Genomic DNA, 20,476 nt, shown 5'->3' on the forward strand with positions numbered 1-20,476 from the left:
CATACTTCTTCATTACCATTTTATTATGTTCATAACACCATCTTGCCTTAAGCATCAAAAGAGCTTTGTGTATAACTCCTACAGCAACCCTATAGAATTCCAACACACCTGTCTATACAAAATACAAACTTCTCTCCTGAGGTATATTACACTTATGTTGCCAGGCTATACAAGAAATAGAAGTGTCTTGCCATTCAGACTTGTTTTTCAGCATTCTCAAAATCAGTTAAACCACATATTCTTTAGGAAAACCAAGACAGGATGTTAACAACCATCATTCATGAAAAGTTCTTCGATTATGTTCAAAGAGAAACGAGTGATTTTGCTACACAAGGTTTATTGATTTCAGACTTTGTTGCTGAAACTTGAAGTCGGTTTGTCAGGGATGTCAACTACACTTGCAGCTAGCGATCCATTTGGGTTTGGTTTCTTCTTCCATGGATGGTACAATTCTGCTTCTGGAAATGATGTGCTTGTAGGTAAATCCGGAATCAAGTCACCTTCGGAGCTGTCAGAAATGAACTGCATAAAAGACTGCATGGTGTTGCTCTTATCAGACAGACCTGAATCAAGTGTTTTAGGACTGAAGCAAGCCACGTCATTGTCTGCAAAGTTTTCTGACTCATCAGTTATTTGGTTGATTATACTGGAACCAAACATAGTTGAGCATTTTGAAGGAGGATTCATGCCCCCTGGTCTGCAGACTCTTTTGGGGCTTCTCATGGTCCTTTTCAGATCTGGAATTAGAGACACGACCATTAACAGTAGTAGGATAAACAAGCTCATTATTTAGTTCAGAACTAACAATCTCAATGGAGGAACATAACAAAAAAAAAACAAAAAAAAAAAAATCCTATGTTACAATTGTATGACATTGCTACATTGAATTAATCCTTTTATTAAGGTGATATCGTTCACCCCAAACGGCTTAGTATCGCCGGCCTCATGATAAGATATAGATAAATCAAGGGGGGCATTTTTTCCTAACACAGTATTCCTAACACAGTATTCCTTTGTTGGGGAAGGCAGACACCCAACAAAAGATTTTCTATACGTTGGAAATTGACCCCAAAACCTATTAGAGCAGAAACATTAAAATTAAAAAGAAAAATTAATCCCTTCATTAAGAATGATGCAAAGATCATATCAGCAACAATCATAAATCATGCAACTATTCTTTTAATCATGTTAAGTATCAGTTCAACTCTTGATTGATTGGAAGGACGTAGGAGAGGAAGACAAATGTCCAAAAGAAGGGTGCACAAAATGAAAAGGAATCACATCTTTCTATATTCCACTTCCATCCAAGGATCTGCAAGCCAGAGACTATAGAGACACAAACATCACTTTCCTCCACTTTTGCTTAAGTTTCCAATAATAAAATTGAGGAATTGATGAATGAAATTTAATTTTGTTCTCTTAAAGTTGTCAAATTTTTTTCCCTTTCTTTTCACTTCTACTTTTGTCTACATACCCAATAAGGCTCTTCTTTTACTTAGTGTACAACTTGCTCAGGTCATGAATCTATTCTTGTGTTCCTTTTCTTCCTCTTTCCTACCCTCCTATTTTTCCACTTGAGAAGAATAAATCTAACTGATGCAACTTGTCTTAACTATAAAATACCTCAATGATCTTTGAACATGTCTTATGCTCTTAATCTTTTATATCTTTTTATGATATATAGGGGCTTCCACTATCTACTTTAACCCATCTATATCAATTTTCTCATATCTAGTATATTAACTTTTGCACGGTTACCAAAACTATGATCTATATTGCTAATCGTACACAACCATGAGAATCTTTCAAGTTCTAACAGCATATAAAAGGGTAGCTCGATGCACAAAACTCCCGTCAATGCGGGGTTTCGGGGAAGTATTTATTGTACGCAGCCTTACCTTGCTTTGCAAGAGGCTATTGCTGAGACTCGAACGACCTCTAGATCACACGACAATAAGTTTATCATTGCGTCAAAGCTCCCCTTCATAAGCAACTTTCCAACAGTATATGCTACCCCAAATAGATTAAATTATTAATTTTTAAAAATAAGAGAAATTCCGCCAATGACGAATAAACTCCACTATGGTCAAACTAAGCTCGGATAAAGGAGGGCTTGTGTTGGGTTGCTAGCCAGCCTAAGCAAATATTATGTATGAATTCATTAAACTATTGTATAAATACTAGATTGTTTCTGATTACATCTCCATGAGAACTTAAGTGTAACGTTAAATATATAAGAATTCTCATGCCCTATGTTAGCTACGATGATTAAGAGAAGAATTAATATTTTGTATTTATAAAAAACAAAATATGTAGGGGAGAAAACAAAGATGATAGATATCTCACGATTTTAAATTATGGTACACAAGAAATACAATAGGTATTATTATAGTTAGTTTGTTAAGAGACGAAGTAATAATAGTTAAGAAGGAATATACCATTATAGCTCTCAAAATAAGGTAGTAAAAAAAATCATTAATGTAATTAATATATATCCACCTTAAGTAAGAGTAGGGAAGGCCTAGAAGAGATGGTACAAACAAATTTCAACAAACGAGATAATTTTAATAGTAAGAGATCAAAATAGGCATGTAGAGTAAGAATGAGGAATTTGATAGGGTGGATGGAGGCTATGGTTTTGGAATAAGAAATGAAGAAAAGTTTTGTTGGATTTCACGATAGCATATGAAGTGATAATAAGTAATACAATAACAACCAACAACATCCAAGTATTATGCTACTAGGTGGGGTCGTCTTATAATAACTAATACATTTAAAAAAAAAACTGATTATATTCAAAAGAAGGAACAATAAGACATAAATTGACTTTCTTAGGGTCGGGAAGAAAAATAGAAAAATTTATGAAAATTGCAAGATTATTCTCGAAGAAAAGTTAACAACTAAAGTTGCAAAAATCTACTCCTTGTTGGTTGTAGCTGACAAAGCCTCTCGCTAACACCCCGGTCGACCTGGACAGAGTAACACTTGTTAGAGGGTGTCGGAAGTGTCTGGCAAAGCCCCTTCGATGCTTATGTTAGTGACTAGCGATGGTAAGTGGGTGTAAGAAGATATGAAAATACAAAGATTATAGAAGGGGAATGAGGGAAGAAGAAAAAGATCCTCTTACCAACTAAGGAATTTACCTGTTATTTTTCCACCTTGGGCGGTGGAGATAACGATACCTAGGAGTATAGACCACTGTCTGAGGGGTGTGTCCATGGATAGGATTAACTAGGGAAGACCATGCCCTGCTATGGTTTGCCCCTGCTTTTGCCTTCTCCGGCTACGACCTTCCCTATTTATAGCTTGCTTGGGCTAACCCTACTTCTGCTATAGCCTTCTCCTACCGCAACTGACTGGTTGTCATGTGGCTAGGGATATTATCCTCGAGTATCACGAATCTCTCCTTTTAATCAACTAAGGAGTGAAGTTGAATGAAGTCTGATTCGAGAAAGTTTGAGTGTTGCTTTATGTTTGGGACTTGGGAATGCTCAGTGAACAACTTCGAATGCCTGTGCAATAAGAGGGGCCCCGTATGGCCTACCTTGCTTTCCTAAGCCTTCCTTATTTAAATCTTAAGCAAGTAGTGCTCCTAGTGACACCATTTGATGACTTCACAGCATTTGTCATCCTCTTGTCCCTTTCCCACAATTTCATCATCCCCCATGACGATTACATCTTAAAGGGTGTTCATCTAATCCTTCCCGACCCTATTGACTGTCATCACCCTACTCCCGACGTCGACTTTCTTTGTGGGTCAATTTGAGAGCGATCTTCGCTTGTCAACCTCTTCCTTCTACTGTGATCTTTTCTCCTATTTTTGAGTCTCTTTAAACGAATTTGCCCCTAACTTCTGTATTTTAGCAGGGGTAGTCGTAGTGTTTCGGTCTCTCAAGCTTTCCCTTACCCCTACTGCCTATCACTCCCTATAGTGGCTAAAGATGGTCAAACTTGAGGTGTTTAATGGCTAGACCAGACTGCCAATTCTTGGACGGCATGTCTACTTTTACAAAGGGTGGAAGAACCTATTTTTCCATCTTTGCCCCTCGGCCCCCTTTTAATTTTCTACTACTTGGGTAGAGGAGCTTCCTTCCTTACCAGACCTAGATGTTATCGAAGACATTTGTCCTTTCCCCTTATTGTGGAGACACTTTGCCAGATGTGATGTAGCTTGCCTTCTACACAACCAATTATGGAACCACTTCAGGTTGCGTCTCGTAGCCAAGACCATCCCAAAGTGGAAGAGGGGGACATCAAGCGAGGCGCCCGCTACCTTGCTCCGTTTGGTTCTCTGCGCTCTACCTCCTCGCCCCGAGGCCCCTTGCCTCCTCCCTGGCGGCTTATACACCCTGTCCACAAACTCAGTAGAAGGCCGCCCGAGTGGCTCTAGAGGTGACCGCCAATCATCATCCAGTTGTTGCGTATCCCCTAACCGACCCCACACACTCACCACCCACTAGCTTTATTGGTGCAATTGACCACTGGTCAAGGCTAACTTAATGCTTAATAGATAGAAGTCCAACTTTGTCACAGTTGACTAAACAGGGGTAATTAAAGTCTAATAGATGTTGGCGACGAAAGTCCTAAAATGTTAAGGGTAACTAGATGTTAGGCATGTAAAGGGAAATCTTGTAGGTCATCGAGGATCGAATATCAAGTATGTGATCATGAAGGACTGAATGTTAAGCATGTGAGTTAAAGTCCTAACATGTCATGGAGGATTGGATATCGGGCATATAAAGGTAAGTCCTTATAGGTCATAAAGGAGTGGATGCCAAACATGTGATGGAAGTTCAGGCAAGTCATGAAAGACTAGATGCTTAGCAAAGGATGAAATCCTGACAGGTCAACGATGACTAAATGTTTGGCCCTAAAGAAGAGAATTTTAGGCAATAGAAGTTCTAGCAATGGCAGGTCAAGGGTGACCCGAGGCGGGGAAATAGGTAAAGTTCTAGTTGGTTAAGGTCAACTCAATACTAAGAAAGGATGAAATCCTAGTAAGTCGAGGTCGACCTATACTAAGCATCCGATGAAGTCCTAGAGACAGAGATCTCTTAGCATGAGAGAATTCGATGTGAATGGTATGTTCAACATGAAGAGTGCCTTTAGTGGATTTCATGAATCGACTGAATGAACAGAGTTTCCATCATGAATAGTGCTTTCCACCTAAACACGAATAAAAGGTCAATTAGTCAACTAAGGTAGACTAATGATATTTTCATACAGAAAACACTATGTTAATCTAAAACGAATAGAAGATTATTGAGTCGACTTGGGTAGTCAACTAACTGATGGCTTCGTAGATTGAATAGAGAGTTTATAAGTCGACTTGGGAAGTCAATTGAAATAATTCAGGATCAAACAGAAAAGTGTTCAGCCAACTGTTGGAGTCGATTGATATTTTCCTAGAATGAACAGATGGTTCAAAAGTTGGCTTCTTAATACACAGTCGAGTCGACTGATGGTTATTTCAGGAAGTGATTAATAAGGATCCTAAAGATGTGAGCTTGTCATTTCCTACTAGATCAGTCATATCAATCATAGTAGTCCACTGATGGTAATGAAGATAAAATTTTATGGGTTGCACGTCTCAAAACATAGAGGTCTTTGGGAGATTCGTTCAGGGTGGTTCTAGAGTGAGTGTTATTGCATTCCAAGGTTGTTAGAGAGCATTCCAAAAGAATCTCTGTAACGATCAGACGATCAAGTTCTTGCAATCTTTATTTGTTGCACCATTATTATTGTATATATTTGCATTTCTAATATTTGGTTGTATTGTTGTAAGAAGAGAACTTTATACTTTGTAAGAGATTTTTTTAGCTCTGAAAGGTGTTCGATAAGGAGAAAAGTAATGATGCTTATAGTAGGACTCCAGGCTATAGAGCAGGAACCTAGGGGTTAGTGTTGTGTGCTTGTCTTACTGTGTTGTTCCTATTTTCTATTTTTCGTAATGCTAATGATTGTAGATAAGTACGATCAAAGAAAAGAAAATGAAAGACGAATTTGCTATTGAATCCCCGCTCTTGTGGCACAATCGGTTCAACAAGTTCTCCCGAGGTTACTTCTCGAAGCAGTTGGACCGAATAATATTCTAATAGAGATAGAAAAAGTACCTAAGAAAGTAGGATATTAAATGACTTATAATTATTTAATCTAATATTAAAAACAAAGAAAATGTCTAATTAATAGAGGATAACTAATTCCCTTATAAAAAAGCATGAGGCATGCAAAATTATACGAATTATAGAAGTATTAAGCTAATGAGTCATACCATAAAATTTTGAAAAAGAGTGATTGAAAAAAAAATATTCTGAAAGGAGACCAAAGAGATTGAAAAGCAATTTGGATTCATGCAAGAAAAATATACATCTTCTTTTACAATTAATTGAAAAGTACAAGAAAAGAAGACTTAATAAGTCGTATTTATTACTTAAAAAAAACTTAAGACAAAGTTCTGAGAAAAATTAAATAGAAAAATCTTGAAAAAAAAGATGTTAACGTTGCGTTTATTGAAAAAATTTAAGAATATATACGAGGATGAAATGAAAAAAGTGAAGGCCCCGAACGGATTAATTGAAGCATTTTCTATAAAGATAGAGTTTCACTAAGCATCAACTCTAAGCCCACGCCTTTTTACACTAGTCAAGGATGAGCTACTAGACATGTCCAAAATACGTTACCATAGTGCAAGTTGTTTACAGATATTGTTTTGGTCGATGAGACCTGTAAGGTAGTAAATACTAAATTAAATTTTGGTGAACATCACGGGAAGCAAAGAAAGGCTTTAAACTTAATAGAGTAAAGACAATATATATGGAAGTTTAAGTTTAGTAGTATTAGACATAACAACACAATTGTTAAGTTAAGAAATAATGAGTTCCTTGTAAATGATAGTTTTAAGTATTTAGGATCATTTTAGCAAAAAAATAAAGTTGATCGAAATGGTTTTTGTAAAAGGATGGAGGGATTGATAGAGATGTTTACATAGGATACAAACAGAATGGTTAAAATGGAAGAGAGTCCATATGTTCTTTGTAATTGTTAGGTACTTCTAAAACTTAAAATAAAATTACAAAACAATTGTTAGATATACTATGTTATGAGCTGAATGTTGGGTTATGAAGCAAATACATTGGCAAAAGATGAGAATCGCAGAGATGAGAATGTTAAAGTAGATGTGCAAGCATATGAGGATGGATAGGAAAAGAAACTAGGACATTAAAGAGAAAGTTGAGGTTGTGTCAATTGAAAGAAAACTCTAAGTGTACTTAGGCATCCAATAAATGTCCCAATTAGGTGATAAGAGAGCATGACAAATATGCACATTAATATAGGAAGAGGAAGATCAAAAAAAGATTTGAATAGTAACGATAAAACAAGATAAAATTTATTTAAATTTAAATATAGATGATAATATAGTAGGGAATCAAGCTCGGTAACATAAGAAGATCCATGTAGCCGATCCCACTTAATGAGATAAAAGTTTGATTGTTGTTGTTATATGATTAACAGATATTCTTTATTTGATGTAAGTAAATGTATAATGATTGTATCCCCTATTTGGTGTGCGTAACTAATTTCATGCTAGCTATAAAATTGTGCATAGTCATATGTCTCTCTTTATTTCTCCTATTTTAAAATATTGGTGGGTAGGCAATTGGCCTTCCCTTCACTAAAAGAAAAATATTACACAGTTTACTTTTAGTAGACGCATAAAACTGAACCTGAATGATTCTGGTTCTGCTTGTCATGCTTCCTTTTAGTGGCTGATGTGTCATGTCCTCCATTTATCTTTTTTAACACTGCATCCTACAGCAATGAATCATTATTTGTCAGTGGGGAGATGAATTGTCAACATTTTGTTTCTCAAAAAAAATATTCCTTTTACCTTTATTTTTTGATAGCTCTCCAACCACCGATTGGTGGAGTTTTGTAATAGCAGCCTCCTCAATATCTTACACTCTTCGGCAGTGGCTCCAGCGAAGGAGAGATCCAAAATGCCTTCTTGAAGCAATTGCTGGAAGCAAGATAGTGTCGCTAAGAATTGGGGACTAGTAAACATGCTATTGAGACTGCCATATCAACAAGGTAGTATCAGAACTTGATAGAAACTTAACCTCAATGAATAAAGCTAAAAATGGAACCAACCTTTCAGGAGTTTTGCCAATGTCTGTAGATGGTAGGTACTTCATCAACTGTTTTTGTTCCTCGTGTGTTAAGTATTTCATGAAACCCTCAGAGTTGATAAAAAACTACAAGGTAAAATGGCCAATAAGATTTATTACACTACAAACAAATATCATTCTGTAAAGCACTGATTTACCATTATAAAATTATATCCTTACATTTAAATCTGTATAGATTAGGGGAGAATCTCTATCTTTCAAGGAAACAAACTTATTATACATCACTTTAGCTCTGCACAAAATAGGCAAAACATGAATGTTAAACCGCAAATGATATTATGGTCCAAGATCCAAGAGTTCATTGAAGAGTAGCTTTTCAAAGAGGTCAAGCCTGAGGAGCATGGACTGGAGATAAAAACACATGCTTTTCTTTTACAAATGCAAGAAGGTACCTTTTAGCATTCGCATGGACCATTTGTAACGTGGACTTCACTGTGTCAGCACCAGGAGTGACAATTCCTTTGGTTTTAGTATCTATGGGAAGAAAAGCTGAATCTGAATAAGCCTCATTGGTAAAGAATGATTTATCCACTGGAAATGAGCTAGCTTCTGATTCATCATCTATTGTTTTTGAATTTGTATTTTTAATGAGTACACTTCCATACCCAATCTCAAAAGAACCGAGAGGGGTAATGCTGCTGTAAAGTAGATCATCTTCTGAGGTTCTGGACAGATTAGATGCTTGTTGTTCATTCCATATGGAATATAATTCTTTTGTCAGTTTTTCAACAGAAAGTTTGGGGCGAGTAACAAATGTCTTCTTAGAAGGCACTAAAGAATCACAAATATTTGACTGCACCGAACCTGAAAGAGCAGTTGAACTTAAATAACTATGTGCACAGATTGAGCTGATATTTTAGAGCCTAATATTACATTAACAAGGAGCTCCATAAGCAAAACCATTACGATCAATTTCAAGCATATGGAAACTATGTAGAACCCTTTTCCCAAGGAGAGGGACGAAGTCCCAAACCCAAGATCCGTCCATCTCCGGAGCAAGGAGGCATCCCCAAGACATCGGAATCATTGGCAAATATCTCTTCTTCCCCTTCTTCTCAAATCTAGGGTTGTATGTATGCTTTACTTTATGTTTTGGGGTTGTTCTTCCTTAGCAATGGAGTAGATCTCTAGATCTAGGATGTAGGAAGTATTTGTGATGTGATGGTGATATAAAACTATGTAGATTTGCCATATTTCTATTCAATGACTTGTTGATGTCTTGTTCATGTTTGATGTAAAGTGTGTGTGAATCTTGTTTATATCTTTTGCATGTTTTATCAAATGGTTGTGTAGAATTGTTAATCCCATAGAGGGGATACCCTAGATCGTATGACCGCGGGACGTCGTGACAGGGCTGCCTCATTAAACAGACGTTTAGGGTATCGCATTGAAAGGAGAAGCAAATTTCCACAAGGAAGTAGGGGATCGGGCATAATCACTATTTCTATCTCTATGTTATTGTGTGTTAATGTATTTCTATGTTGTATAACCGCAGGGCGTCGTGACAGGGCTGCCCCATTAAACGGACTTCATAGGATTCATTTCCATTTAGTAGCATAAGACCACACAGGGGAGAGTCGGTAATGAATCTAACTTCCTACAAGAGCATGAATATAGAGGATAGGAACTAAGCAATCTACGTAACATCACCTAACATTACAAGGAAACCAAAATCCTATAATCTATCATCACTACGCTCATTCTCTCTCTCTCTACTCTCTCTCTTTTCTCTTCTATTTCTTTTCCTAGCATTTGTTAATCACCTTTCGATTGTCTAGATAATTCACCGTGCGAAGTTAACTAGTGCTTAATCAACAGTCTCTATGGATACGATATATTTTTATTACTGATGACGTAACCGTTAAACGGACATTTAAGGGATTACTTTGAGGGGTGAAGCAAGAACCTACAAAGAAGTCGGATGGATTGATGTGCTGAATTCTATATCTCAATGTGAATTGATTAGTGATGCGTTTCTATGTTGTATGACCGCGGAGCGTCGTGACAAGGTTGCCCCATTAAACGGGCTTCATAGGGATCATAACTATTTGATTGCTTAAGGTTTAGATAAGAGTCTTTGACCGGTGTTTTCTACGGGAAATAACCGGTGACTTCTTACAAATACATTTCAATTGAGGATAGGATTGGTAGATCGTTTCACATTAATGAGTATCACAAAGAAACCAAATCTCCTAGAACCTTAACAAAACTAAGTCTCTGAATTTGACCTTTACTTCTATTCTTTAATTGTTTTTTAGATCATATAATCTTTTGATTCGATTGTTTAGCTAACCCGCTTTGAGACATCTTTAGTGGTTATAACCAGTCCCTGTGGATTCGATATTCTTTGTATTACTGACGATGTAACCGTACACTTGCGGTGTGTAACAAGTTTTTGGTGACAACTCACAAATGACAAGAATAGGATCTATTTAATTAAATAAAAATTATCACTGTTCATTTATCTTGCAGAATTCATATTTTAAAATAACACAAAAAATATGATAAACAAAACTCATTAATCTTTCCAACAAACATCATGAAAGGATGTAGACGGCAGGCAGGGGAAGGGATTCATTATATTATACATCTTTCTAAAATTATAATTAATCATTGGAACAAAAATTTTACACCACCATGTTATTATTAAGTGCAATTGGCCTTCTTGGTGATGGGGAACAATCATAGGTTTTAATGTGCATGCAAAGAGTTTAGGATTGCCTTGGTTTTAAAGTGAGTATTTGAGTTTTGTGAGACTTGGAAGAATACTCATGGAGATGACTTGGTGCGGCCAAGGTTAATGGGCATTTGATTGCTTTAGGCCCGTGGATATCGGTAAAGGATGGTGTAGAGCATCTAATGCAGCGAAAGGTGATAATCCTCACCCGAAGGCCCTCCAAGATTGCCCCATGCGATCTAGAAGGAAAGTAAATCACAGGGGACTTTGCCCAACACAATGACCCTTTGCATGAGGGGTCAAGTCCCACAATGCATTTTGCACATGCTAGAAACTGACCCCATGACCTATTGCAACAACACCATGTGCATGTACCAACTGTGTTAGTCCGTGGGGGCATGGCGTAGAGCATCTAAAGGACTATTGGAGAAGGAGCATTAGAAAGGAGCCAGTGAAGTGGACTTCAAATGCAAAGGCACGAAGGATGGCATCTAGAGAAGCTGAGTGCACGAATGCATCCAAAGAATGTGGGGCCTATTGGAAGATGACTTCAAGATAAGTATAACTATGGAGGAGTTGAGCGTTGAAGAATGTACTTGATAAAGGGAAGGATGCCAACATATGCGAAGTTCACCTTAGAAATGATTAGAGTCGGTGTACCAATCAATTAGTACTATACCCTTAATAACTGAGTTGTGGACTCGGTGATCGAATAGAAGTGATGCCCTGTGAAACTCCAAACCCCAAATGAGAATATTTTGGAGTACAACTAGTTCAATGGTTCGTGGTAATACTAGTCACCTAATATTGGTTATCAATCAGTTGACAATCAGCTGATGCCATCGACTAGGGGCAATCAACTTGCAAACCAAATGATTTTGTTTGTGGGTGAGTTGACTAGTGAGTCCACTAATCATGCATTTACAGTGTCTGTGTGGAAGGAGTCATTTCTGAGAAGGAGAATGTATAGTAACTATTTAGGGTGTTGCACCTAGAATTGATAGGTTGTGGAGTAGGATCTAAGGTTGCCGAACCACGTCACATCATTGTATTATTGGTTTGCTCATGTTTTTCTTTTATTTCTGTTGTGTTTTGTATGAATTAATCGAGCTAGGATTTCAGCAAGTATTTGTTAACTAACATTTCATCTGGTCTTAACAATTAATATTAGAGCCAAGGAGCTTTTCATCAGACTAATCGTCAAGAAAGCACAAAGAAAAGATGCCTAGTTCCAACATTCATCCACCTAAGTTCGAAGGCAAATTTTCTATGTGGATGAGAAGAATAGAGATATTTTTTTAAAACAGATTTTGGTATGTTGCTAATCATGATGTATGGTTTTGAAAATACCTATGGACAAAAAGAGGGAAGAATTAGAAGATAGTAAATAGATCAAGAAGCAAAGGGAGTAGTACATGGTAAATTCAAAAGTCGAACATCATCCATTGAGCATGATCCCTACTCATTAAATCAACCCAGTTGAAAGATATGAGTGTGAAAAGGAGTTATGGGATAGGTTGGTAGAAATTCATGAAGGCACAAAGGCAAAATCGACAAGAAGAGACCTCCTAAAATCACAAATCAACAACCTAAAGTTGGAGAAAGGGGAGAAGGTAGCAAGTCTTCATGTACGGATCAAGGAATTAATAAACAATTTGATGAGCATTGGAGAAACAATTTCCAATCTTAACAAGCTTAGAAGTGTTATCAATGACTTTCCAAGAACTTTACAATGGATGCCCATGATAGATTCTTTTTATATATCAAGGATTCTATGTAGTTTGGATAACTTTGATTTAACTATGGCATTACATGAAACAAGATTTGTAGGTTTAGAAGAAGACCTAGAGACTCATAGATCAAAGGGAGTTGCTCCCGTAGTAAAAAAGGACAAATGGAAGAAGATACTACACCAAAATCATCATCCAAATCATCTACTCATCCATAAGTAATAACGAGGAGGCATATATGGTAAGAAAGGTAAGTAGATCTTTTAAAGATTTAAAATTTGATAAAATTTGAAAAATTAAGTGCGCGTAGGGTCTAAGGGAAACCTCTCCTCGGAGTAAAGAGTTCTCTCCTAGTCAACAACCAAGCCACCGTTACCAGCGCACCATCTCTTCAATTTTCAGACAGGATCACCGACCTTGATGATTCGGAACATAAGTTTAATGTGTGGGTAAAGAGTTTAAGTTAGGATTGTATTGGTTTTGATATGTGGATTTGAGTCTTGCATGACTTAGATGAATACATATGAAGATGACTTGGCGCAACCAAGGTTGATGGACATCTGATGGCTCAAGATCCCTGGAAATTAGTGAAGGATAGCGTAGAGCATTCGAAGGATAAGGAGCATTGAAGAGGAGCGAAGGAAGCAAACTTCAAAGGCAAATATGTGAAGGATAGCACGGAGAGGAGTAGAGGGTTCAAGTGCATTCAAAGGACGTGGGGCCAAAAAGGTTAGAAGATGACTTCGAGGCATATATTACTCCATAAGAGTTAAGTGTTGAAAGAATGTACTAGGACAAGGGTAAGATCTCAACATAGGCTAACACATGCTAGTCTAATGGTTGTGTCGTGGACTCAACAATAAAAAAAAAAAGTGATTTTGTTCATAGTTATTGGTCTAACTGACTAATGGACTAGATCTATGGATTGATGAAACTCCAAATTTTAAATCCTAAATGAGGAAATTTTGGAGCTTTAATCGGTTCATAGAAATGTAGTTGACTGCTCAACTTATATTGGTTATCAGTCGACTAATGCAGTCGACTCAGGGTGATCACCTAATGACGAAAATGACTTTCCTGATTCCTCATGGCAGAGTCGATCGATAAGTGGATTACTCATGGATCAATTGACTGATTACAAATTCTAATCGACAACTACTATTGTGCCAGCGCAAAGTCGTTGATAAAGAGAACTATTAAGTGGATAACTCATGGATCAATTAACTGATTACAAATTCCAATCGACTACTACTATTGTGCCAGCGTGAAGTCGTTGATAAAGTGACAACTATTGATATGCTACCAGCAACATTAGAACGATCATTTGATAAAAAAATTTCAGTCGGTTGTTGGATGGTAATATACTAAAAAAAACTATAAAGGGAGAAACAGATGGAGAATTGGAGGCTAGCTTTTCCCATAATATTCTAAGTGAATTTTGAGCTCTCTAAATCCTTCTTTTAACTTTCTATTATGCTCACTTGAAAAACTCCCAAGTGATTTGTAAGAGGTTTTTCTATCTTCAAAAGAATTTCATGAAGGAGAAAGTGTAGTGGCTATTTGGTGATCCACCTGAATGGTTGATAGGTCGTGTAGTAGGCATCAAGACCACCGAACCACATTACATCAATGTATTATTAGGTTTGCTTGTGTTTTCCTTTTATTTACATTGTGTTTTGTATGAACAACCAGAGCTAACATTTCAGCAAGTGCTTATAAGCAATCAGTAACATTCATTATTCACCCCTCTTTAGGTCAGTCATTTGGTCCTAACAATTATCACTCAAAGGATCTTTGAATCTTTCCTTGACTAATTTAACAACACCTTTTTAACAGAAGGAAAATCGATAACCCTAGAAATAGTGACAAATAATCACACCTCATACCCATCATTGGTTGACAAACTAACAGACAGGCTAAACCATTCCAAGTAAATAAGTTGATGACTTGATGTTAAACGAGAACTATTGTGACTAAATTAGGACCCTTTCTCGAAGTTATATAGGAAAAATCATAACAAGTCAAATCAGTGAACACCTCATAGCAATGATTGATTATGGATGTAAAAGAATAAAGGAATCATTTCACAATAAGTGAAACACATGATGCTTGAAAAGAACTAACATGAAAAAGTATATACTTTCCTAGAGTTGTAAAGAAGAAAAAAGATCATGAAAGATGAATATAGAGTGCGGAATACTGCACATAAGAAAAGCACATTGGTGATTTTGCGATCTACTCATCCAAAGAGGTCCTGAAATCAAAGTATCAAAAAACAATAAAAGGACACAAATACCACAGTTATCATGAAAGACAATGCATAATTCATATACACCATAGATAGCATAACATCTAGCTGCTGGTCCATTCACATGCTTTGCTAATTGTGTCCTTGCTATATGGACCATATGTGAGGGATGTCAAGCAATACAAATCTGGGAACGAATCACATCTAAACAGTAGTAAGGATAAAAGAAAATTCAAGAAGGTGAAATGTAAAATCTAAAATTGTTAGTTGTAGTTTATCACTCATGCTGCTAGAAATGGAACAAAAATGTAGAATAAAGTAGCATTTAATCAGTCAATCAAGTAATAATGTATTGCCTGAAGAGGAACTCAGGACAGTCATGATATTTACAACACTTTAGAGAATACCTGTTAAATTGCTGGCATCATCAGTGGCAAAATATAAACAGCTGTCTGAACCTGATATAGCTGACCCAGAACTGGATCGATTGCTTGTATCACCCTCGAACTTGCAGAAGTTCTGATCACAATACTGCATGTCACATTCATTTGGCAATTTACGTTTGTGTTGTGTTATTTTCGGAAACTTCTGTTCTTTGAGTTTGAAGGTTATACTTCTTTTTATTGCACCATTTAACTCATCAGAGTCAATAACTTCACGAGCATGGAGTGGTATATAGTTTGTCAATGAACCCTTGGTTCTCCACCTGGAACCACATGCATTGCATAAAACTGGTTTCTCAGGTGGTCCATTCCTCCAGAGAGGGGTGCCTATCAACATTAAGCTTCAGTTAGCATAAGATGCTTAGTGACAGATTTTATTACTTAGAAATGCTGCTAATAATAGTGGCTTTAAGATGCAATTTTTTTGTTGGAACAAGATTCATTTTTTCCTTATACAACAAGCAAAAGTAAAATGAAAGACAAAAACATAAGATAATAGATTGAAACAAAGATCAGACTGTTGTGTTTAGGAATGAACACAATTATGGTTGGATTACAACATGCTGGCACATGGCCAACAGGTCTGACACAAGATCTGGTCAAGAAAGCAAACCATAGAGTTTAATCAAGGTGTAATCCAAGTCGCATTACTGTTGACCTTCACAGCTCACCTGAACTGTAAGGAGTTCAAAGGAAGTGTAAGGGCCTGTGAAGAACTTTGACCAAACTGTCTTTGGGCTCTTGGCATTATAACGTCAGCTCAGTCTTGGGTTTGAAATAGTGTTAGAGCAAGCTCCACATCACCCTTCATTCTTTCAATGTCTCAGTTATCATTTAAAGGCCTCGAGGTGGTTAACCTTGTGACCATGGGTCAGCACATGAGCACTATGGGCCAATTATGATCAATTTGCAGTGTGACATGTGTGGCCTTCTTATTGGATTGAATGGGTGTTTCCTAGTTTGAGCTTGGCTCCCCTTCTGCTGCCACCTGCTCTATTGAATTAATTATGTAGCAACTTTACTTACATCAAACACAAACTAGGTGCTTCGTTCTTAGGCAAACATATGTGTGTTCAATGATAGAAGCAGATAGGTAGAATTAATTGCACTCTACCCATCAAACAACCAAAAATTTGAGCAAGGAATACATGTGATATTTTTGCCCAAGAGTTTAATATAAAACAAAAAAAAACCATGATTTGGTAAATCCTTTTGAAACTAACAAGTCCCCTGCCTAATCTGGAATTGTTGAGTCTATATCTATTTTTCCAATAGTAATAAAAATAATGATAAATTGGCAAGTCCCTGGTTTTCTCAATGATCCTTTAATAATGTTTAGAGAAATAGATGAATTGAAAATATACTATAATTTCATGAATATGATTTATAATCTACATTTCTGTGTGTAATATCTCATATATGAACTATATGTGCAGCCATAGCATGGTATGAAATAACTATCAAGAAAAGAAGATCCTCGGTAATGAAAAAAAACACATGAATGATAACAATTGACACTTGTTATCTTTTTACTAAATTTCTGAAATAGTTGAGATGTTTGATCATGATAATAAAACAAATTATAGTTATATTATCAAGGGGAATTATCAAAATGGAGAAGAAAAAGCAAAACATTGCTTAACTAAACAACCTTCTAGAGCTAGAAACTGGCATTTCTAGACAAGCATAACATGAGACACACTCTTTAATAAAATGTGTGCAAGAAATAGAGCAAATACCCAGAAAAAACTCCACCTCTCCTGTTTAATCCTTGCCATTCTATATTCAGTTCAGGTTGAAAATGACTAGAAGCATGTAATTAAATTTCACTTAGGATACATTGAATCAGAATGTTTTTTGTAAAGTTGCTCATTGCAAGGTCCTTGGGTTTTTCAATCATAGGTAGCATGTAGCAGTTTCAGCATGAGGCCTGTGCTATGAAGGAACTAATTTCATTTAGCCATATACTTTTTTCTATGACAATGTATGAGTCCACATAGTTGTATGTCTGAGATTTCAACAAGTTTCCATGCTATATAGATAAGTGAAACACGATATGAAGTCACTCCAAGAGGATGGCTAATTTTCTTGATGACTGCCGTAGGAAGCAGGAAAAAAAAACATAAAATCTCCAGGAAATTTGCAGCATCTATTGCAGACCAGTCTTACATACTGAATAACATACATAGCCACTTCATAATTCTGTTTTTTGGATTACAGTTTTTGCTAGATATAGATTGCTCCTGAGAAGCTGTGGGAACCTCTCAAAACTAAATTTCATAGTAGACGGACAAAGAGAGAAAATATGCAAAGCGCTCAAGGTAAAAAGTAAACACCTCATAATCCATTTTACTCCAGAAGTATCAACATGAAGCCTCATAGATCACAGAACATCTATAATAGTTTTCCATTGCAATCCGGGAAAGTAACGAATCCAAGAGAAATTTAATGGAGAGAACAACAAGCCAACGATTGGAGACGCACAATTAGACCTCAGTCCAGAAACACAGTTTCACAATTTAAAGAGATTCACCAAAAAACAACACAAACAAAAGAAAAATCAGAGATGCGGGACGAAGATACCAAAGAGAAAGGGAGGAAAAAAAATAGAGAGGAGCTCACTTGTGACTCCACAATGGCAGCAAGGTCCTCGCTTTCCCATTCCTATGCTTCCGTTTCCTCTTCCCTTCGTTACTCCCAAAGGAAATCCACACAGAAGAGGCAGGAAAAAGGAAGGAAACCCAAAAAAATGATTCTTTATGTGAGAATATATTCTAAATTTAGGAATTTTTATTTAGTATCTTGTTGAAGCGCTTGAACAACATCAGTGAACGTTCTTAAAGCTCTCGCAAGAAAGTAATAGCAAAGCCAAATCCCTTTTTTCAACACAAGACTCGAAAATTCTTCTCTCCAGCTCAAGAAGGCGCAAGGAGAAAGGGAAAGGAGATGGGAGGAAGAAATGAGGGTATGGGAAGAGGAATGGAAATTCCAGGGGGGAGGCGGAAAAGTAGACTGGAGAATGGGAAATCCGAAGAGAGAAGCCAATGGGCGATCAAATTAAAGGTGGGAGAAAAGGAGAGCAGGTGACGCGAACAGACGGTCGGAGGCTTTTTCCTTTTCCTTTCCTCTTCTATTTTGCTTTTGCCGTCGACTCTCAACGAAACGACGAAATGGTAAAGTTAAACCTTACGTTGCATGCTGAAAACTTAACAAACAAATATATAAATAACATAAAATAAAATAAAATATAAAAAAAATTCAAAAATACGTTTATTTTTTCTTAAAAGGGCGTTCATTTTCACTATTTTATTATGTATATTTATCCTCTTTGATTTTAGTAATTTTTTTATTATTATTTTTTATTTAAATTTTCAATTAGTCCATTATAAAATTATAATTGTTATAATACATACGTTAAAAAATATTTACATTCTAATCATTATAAAACTATAACAACTAATTTTGTAATTATTATAATTGTAAATCAAGTGATAATAATTATGATTTCGTAACTGCTAATTACAGATTCAATTAAAATATAATAATTATGATTTCATAATTAATACAGCATCCGATCATAATTTAGACGAAAAATAATAATAATAACGGTATTAGAAGATAAAAAGATAAATATTCATGGTTACCATGGAGAAGACATCCTTTTCATTAAAAAAATAAAAATAAAATATCTTTTTGATAATTAAAAAAATATCATTTTGATTTTTACCCATGAAATAAAATAATTGTGAGAACATTTCAATAAACAGTTGTTTTAGTAGTTAATTAAAATAAATAAATAACAAACTATAAAAGTGTGTTTTTAGATGTAGAACATTTCATTCAGAACAAGGTTTTGGGCAGAGAGATTAAAAACCTAGCTTATCTCTCTCTAATAGGTACCAAAGCAGCAAAAAAAAAAAAACACACACACACAAATAATAAAAGTTTTATCTATTTATATTTTATCGTAAGTCTGATAATATTAATCTAGTATATCATTTTTTATTTTAAAAAGAATAAAAATAATTGAGGAAGGGAAGAATCGATTTTGCCTTTTTTATTTAAAACCTAGATATAGTTACTTTTTTCACAAAAATAAAACCTATCCACAGCATATTTTGTTTAGTAAAATATTATTTGAAATTATCCAACACCTTCAATTCAAACATAAGATCCTATTTATCCTCTGACCTTTATCTTTATATATCTCTTGAAGTATTTTTTTTCTTAAAAAAAATAAAATTAGATGAATGAAAAAGTTTATATAACAAAGATGGGATGTAATTTGTAATTTGTATATATCTATCATTCAAAATCATAAAATGTGTCACACCACCTTCCATCAAGTAGTTTGATATTTCTAAAAGTTTCGTCTCAAATTTAAAGAAAATCTCGTTGTTTGTGACAAGGGGCGCAATAGGATGAAGACCTCTTTATCTAGAAAAGATAAATCTTTTTTCTCGATAAAAAGGTTCAAATTTTATCTTATCATATTATATCTAGAGTGTTTAAAAAATTTATGCAACTGGATTATCCATAATGACTCGTATATATTAGTATAATTTATACTAACAATCTAATTCAAATTTTGATGAATGATAAGTGAGTTAAATTAGGTATTTTGGTAATTTAATTATTTTACCAAGTGTGTATGAGATAATGGGTATGGAGGACCTGACACTAGGCTAAAATCCAACTAGCTCCGTGAGATCCGATAGTTGATATGAAGACCAGATAGATAAAATGGCTGACCTAATATCTAGTAGGAAGTCCAGCAGATTCGCAGGGCCTGACAGCTGGCAGAAGTCTAGTTGAGTCTACGGATATGACAACTGTTATGAAGACCTGGTGGGTCAAGAGACTAATTAATATACTGCAAACTAGTAAGTAAAGGTAAGTCACCGAAGGAGAGTGACTCAGTGAAGATGCATCCCGATTAAGGAACAGTAGGCGTCGATCCAGTTTAGGTCTATTTTGGATCCTTAAACTAAGACATTGACTAGTTTCTGATCCCGGAAGGATAGGAACTAATTATTACACTTATTATCACTGTGCTAACTTTATTTTACAAGTTAGATGTTTTAGTTTTAGACTAACACATTGTGCTGGGCAAAAGGAACAAATAAGGCCTCAGGTGAACAGTGCCCAAGGCACCTTTCATGGGATGGAAGATGTCTTCACACTGTTCATAG

At 35.8% G+C, this 20,476-nt stretch overlaps 1 protein-coding gene across 1 annotated transcript; it reads right to left on the reverse strand.

The window, feature by feature from the left end:
* Positions 1 to 94: 94 nt before the first annotated feature.
* LOC121974901 (GATA transcription factor 26-like) lies at positions 95 to 18,474 on the reverse strand. The gene is made up of 8 exons (XM_042526178.1): positions 17,907 to 18,474; positions 15,249 to 15,611; positions 8,579 to 8,990; positions 8,346 to 8,418; positions 8,149 to 8,252; positions 7,889 to 8,072; positions 7,725 to 7,809; positions 95 to 737 (listed from the first exon to the last, which is right to left on the reverse strand). The coding sequence occupies exons 1-8, from the start codon at positions 17,944 to 17,946 to the stop codon at positions 346 to 348; spliced, it is 1,653 nt and encodes a 550-aa protein (XP_042382112.1). The 5' UTR covers positions 17,947 to 18,474; the 3' UTR covers positions 95 to 345.
* Positions 18,475 to 20,476: the final 2,002 nt, after the last annotated feature.

The sequence above is a fragment of the Zingiber officinale genome, chromosome 4B (assembly GCF_018446385.1).
Source record: "Zingiber officinale cultivar Zhangliang chromosome 4B, Zo_v1.1, whole genome shotgun sequence".
Classification (NCBI taxonomy): Eukaryota; Viridiplantae; Streptophyta; class Magnoliopsida; order Zingiberales; family Zingiberaceae; genus Zingiber; species Zingiber officinale.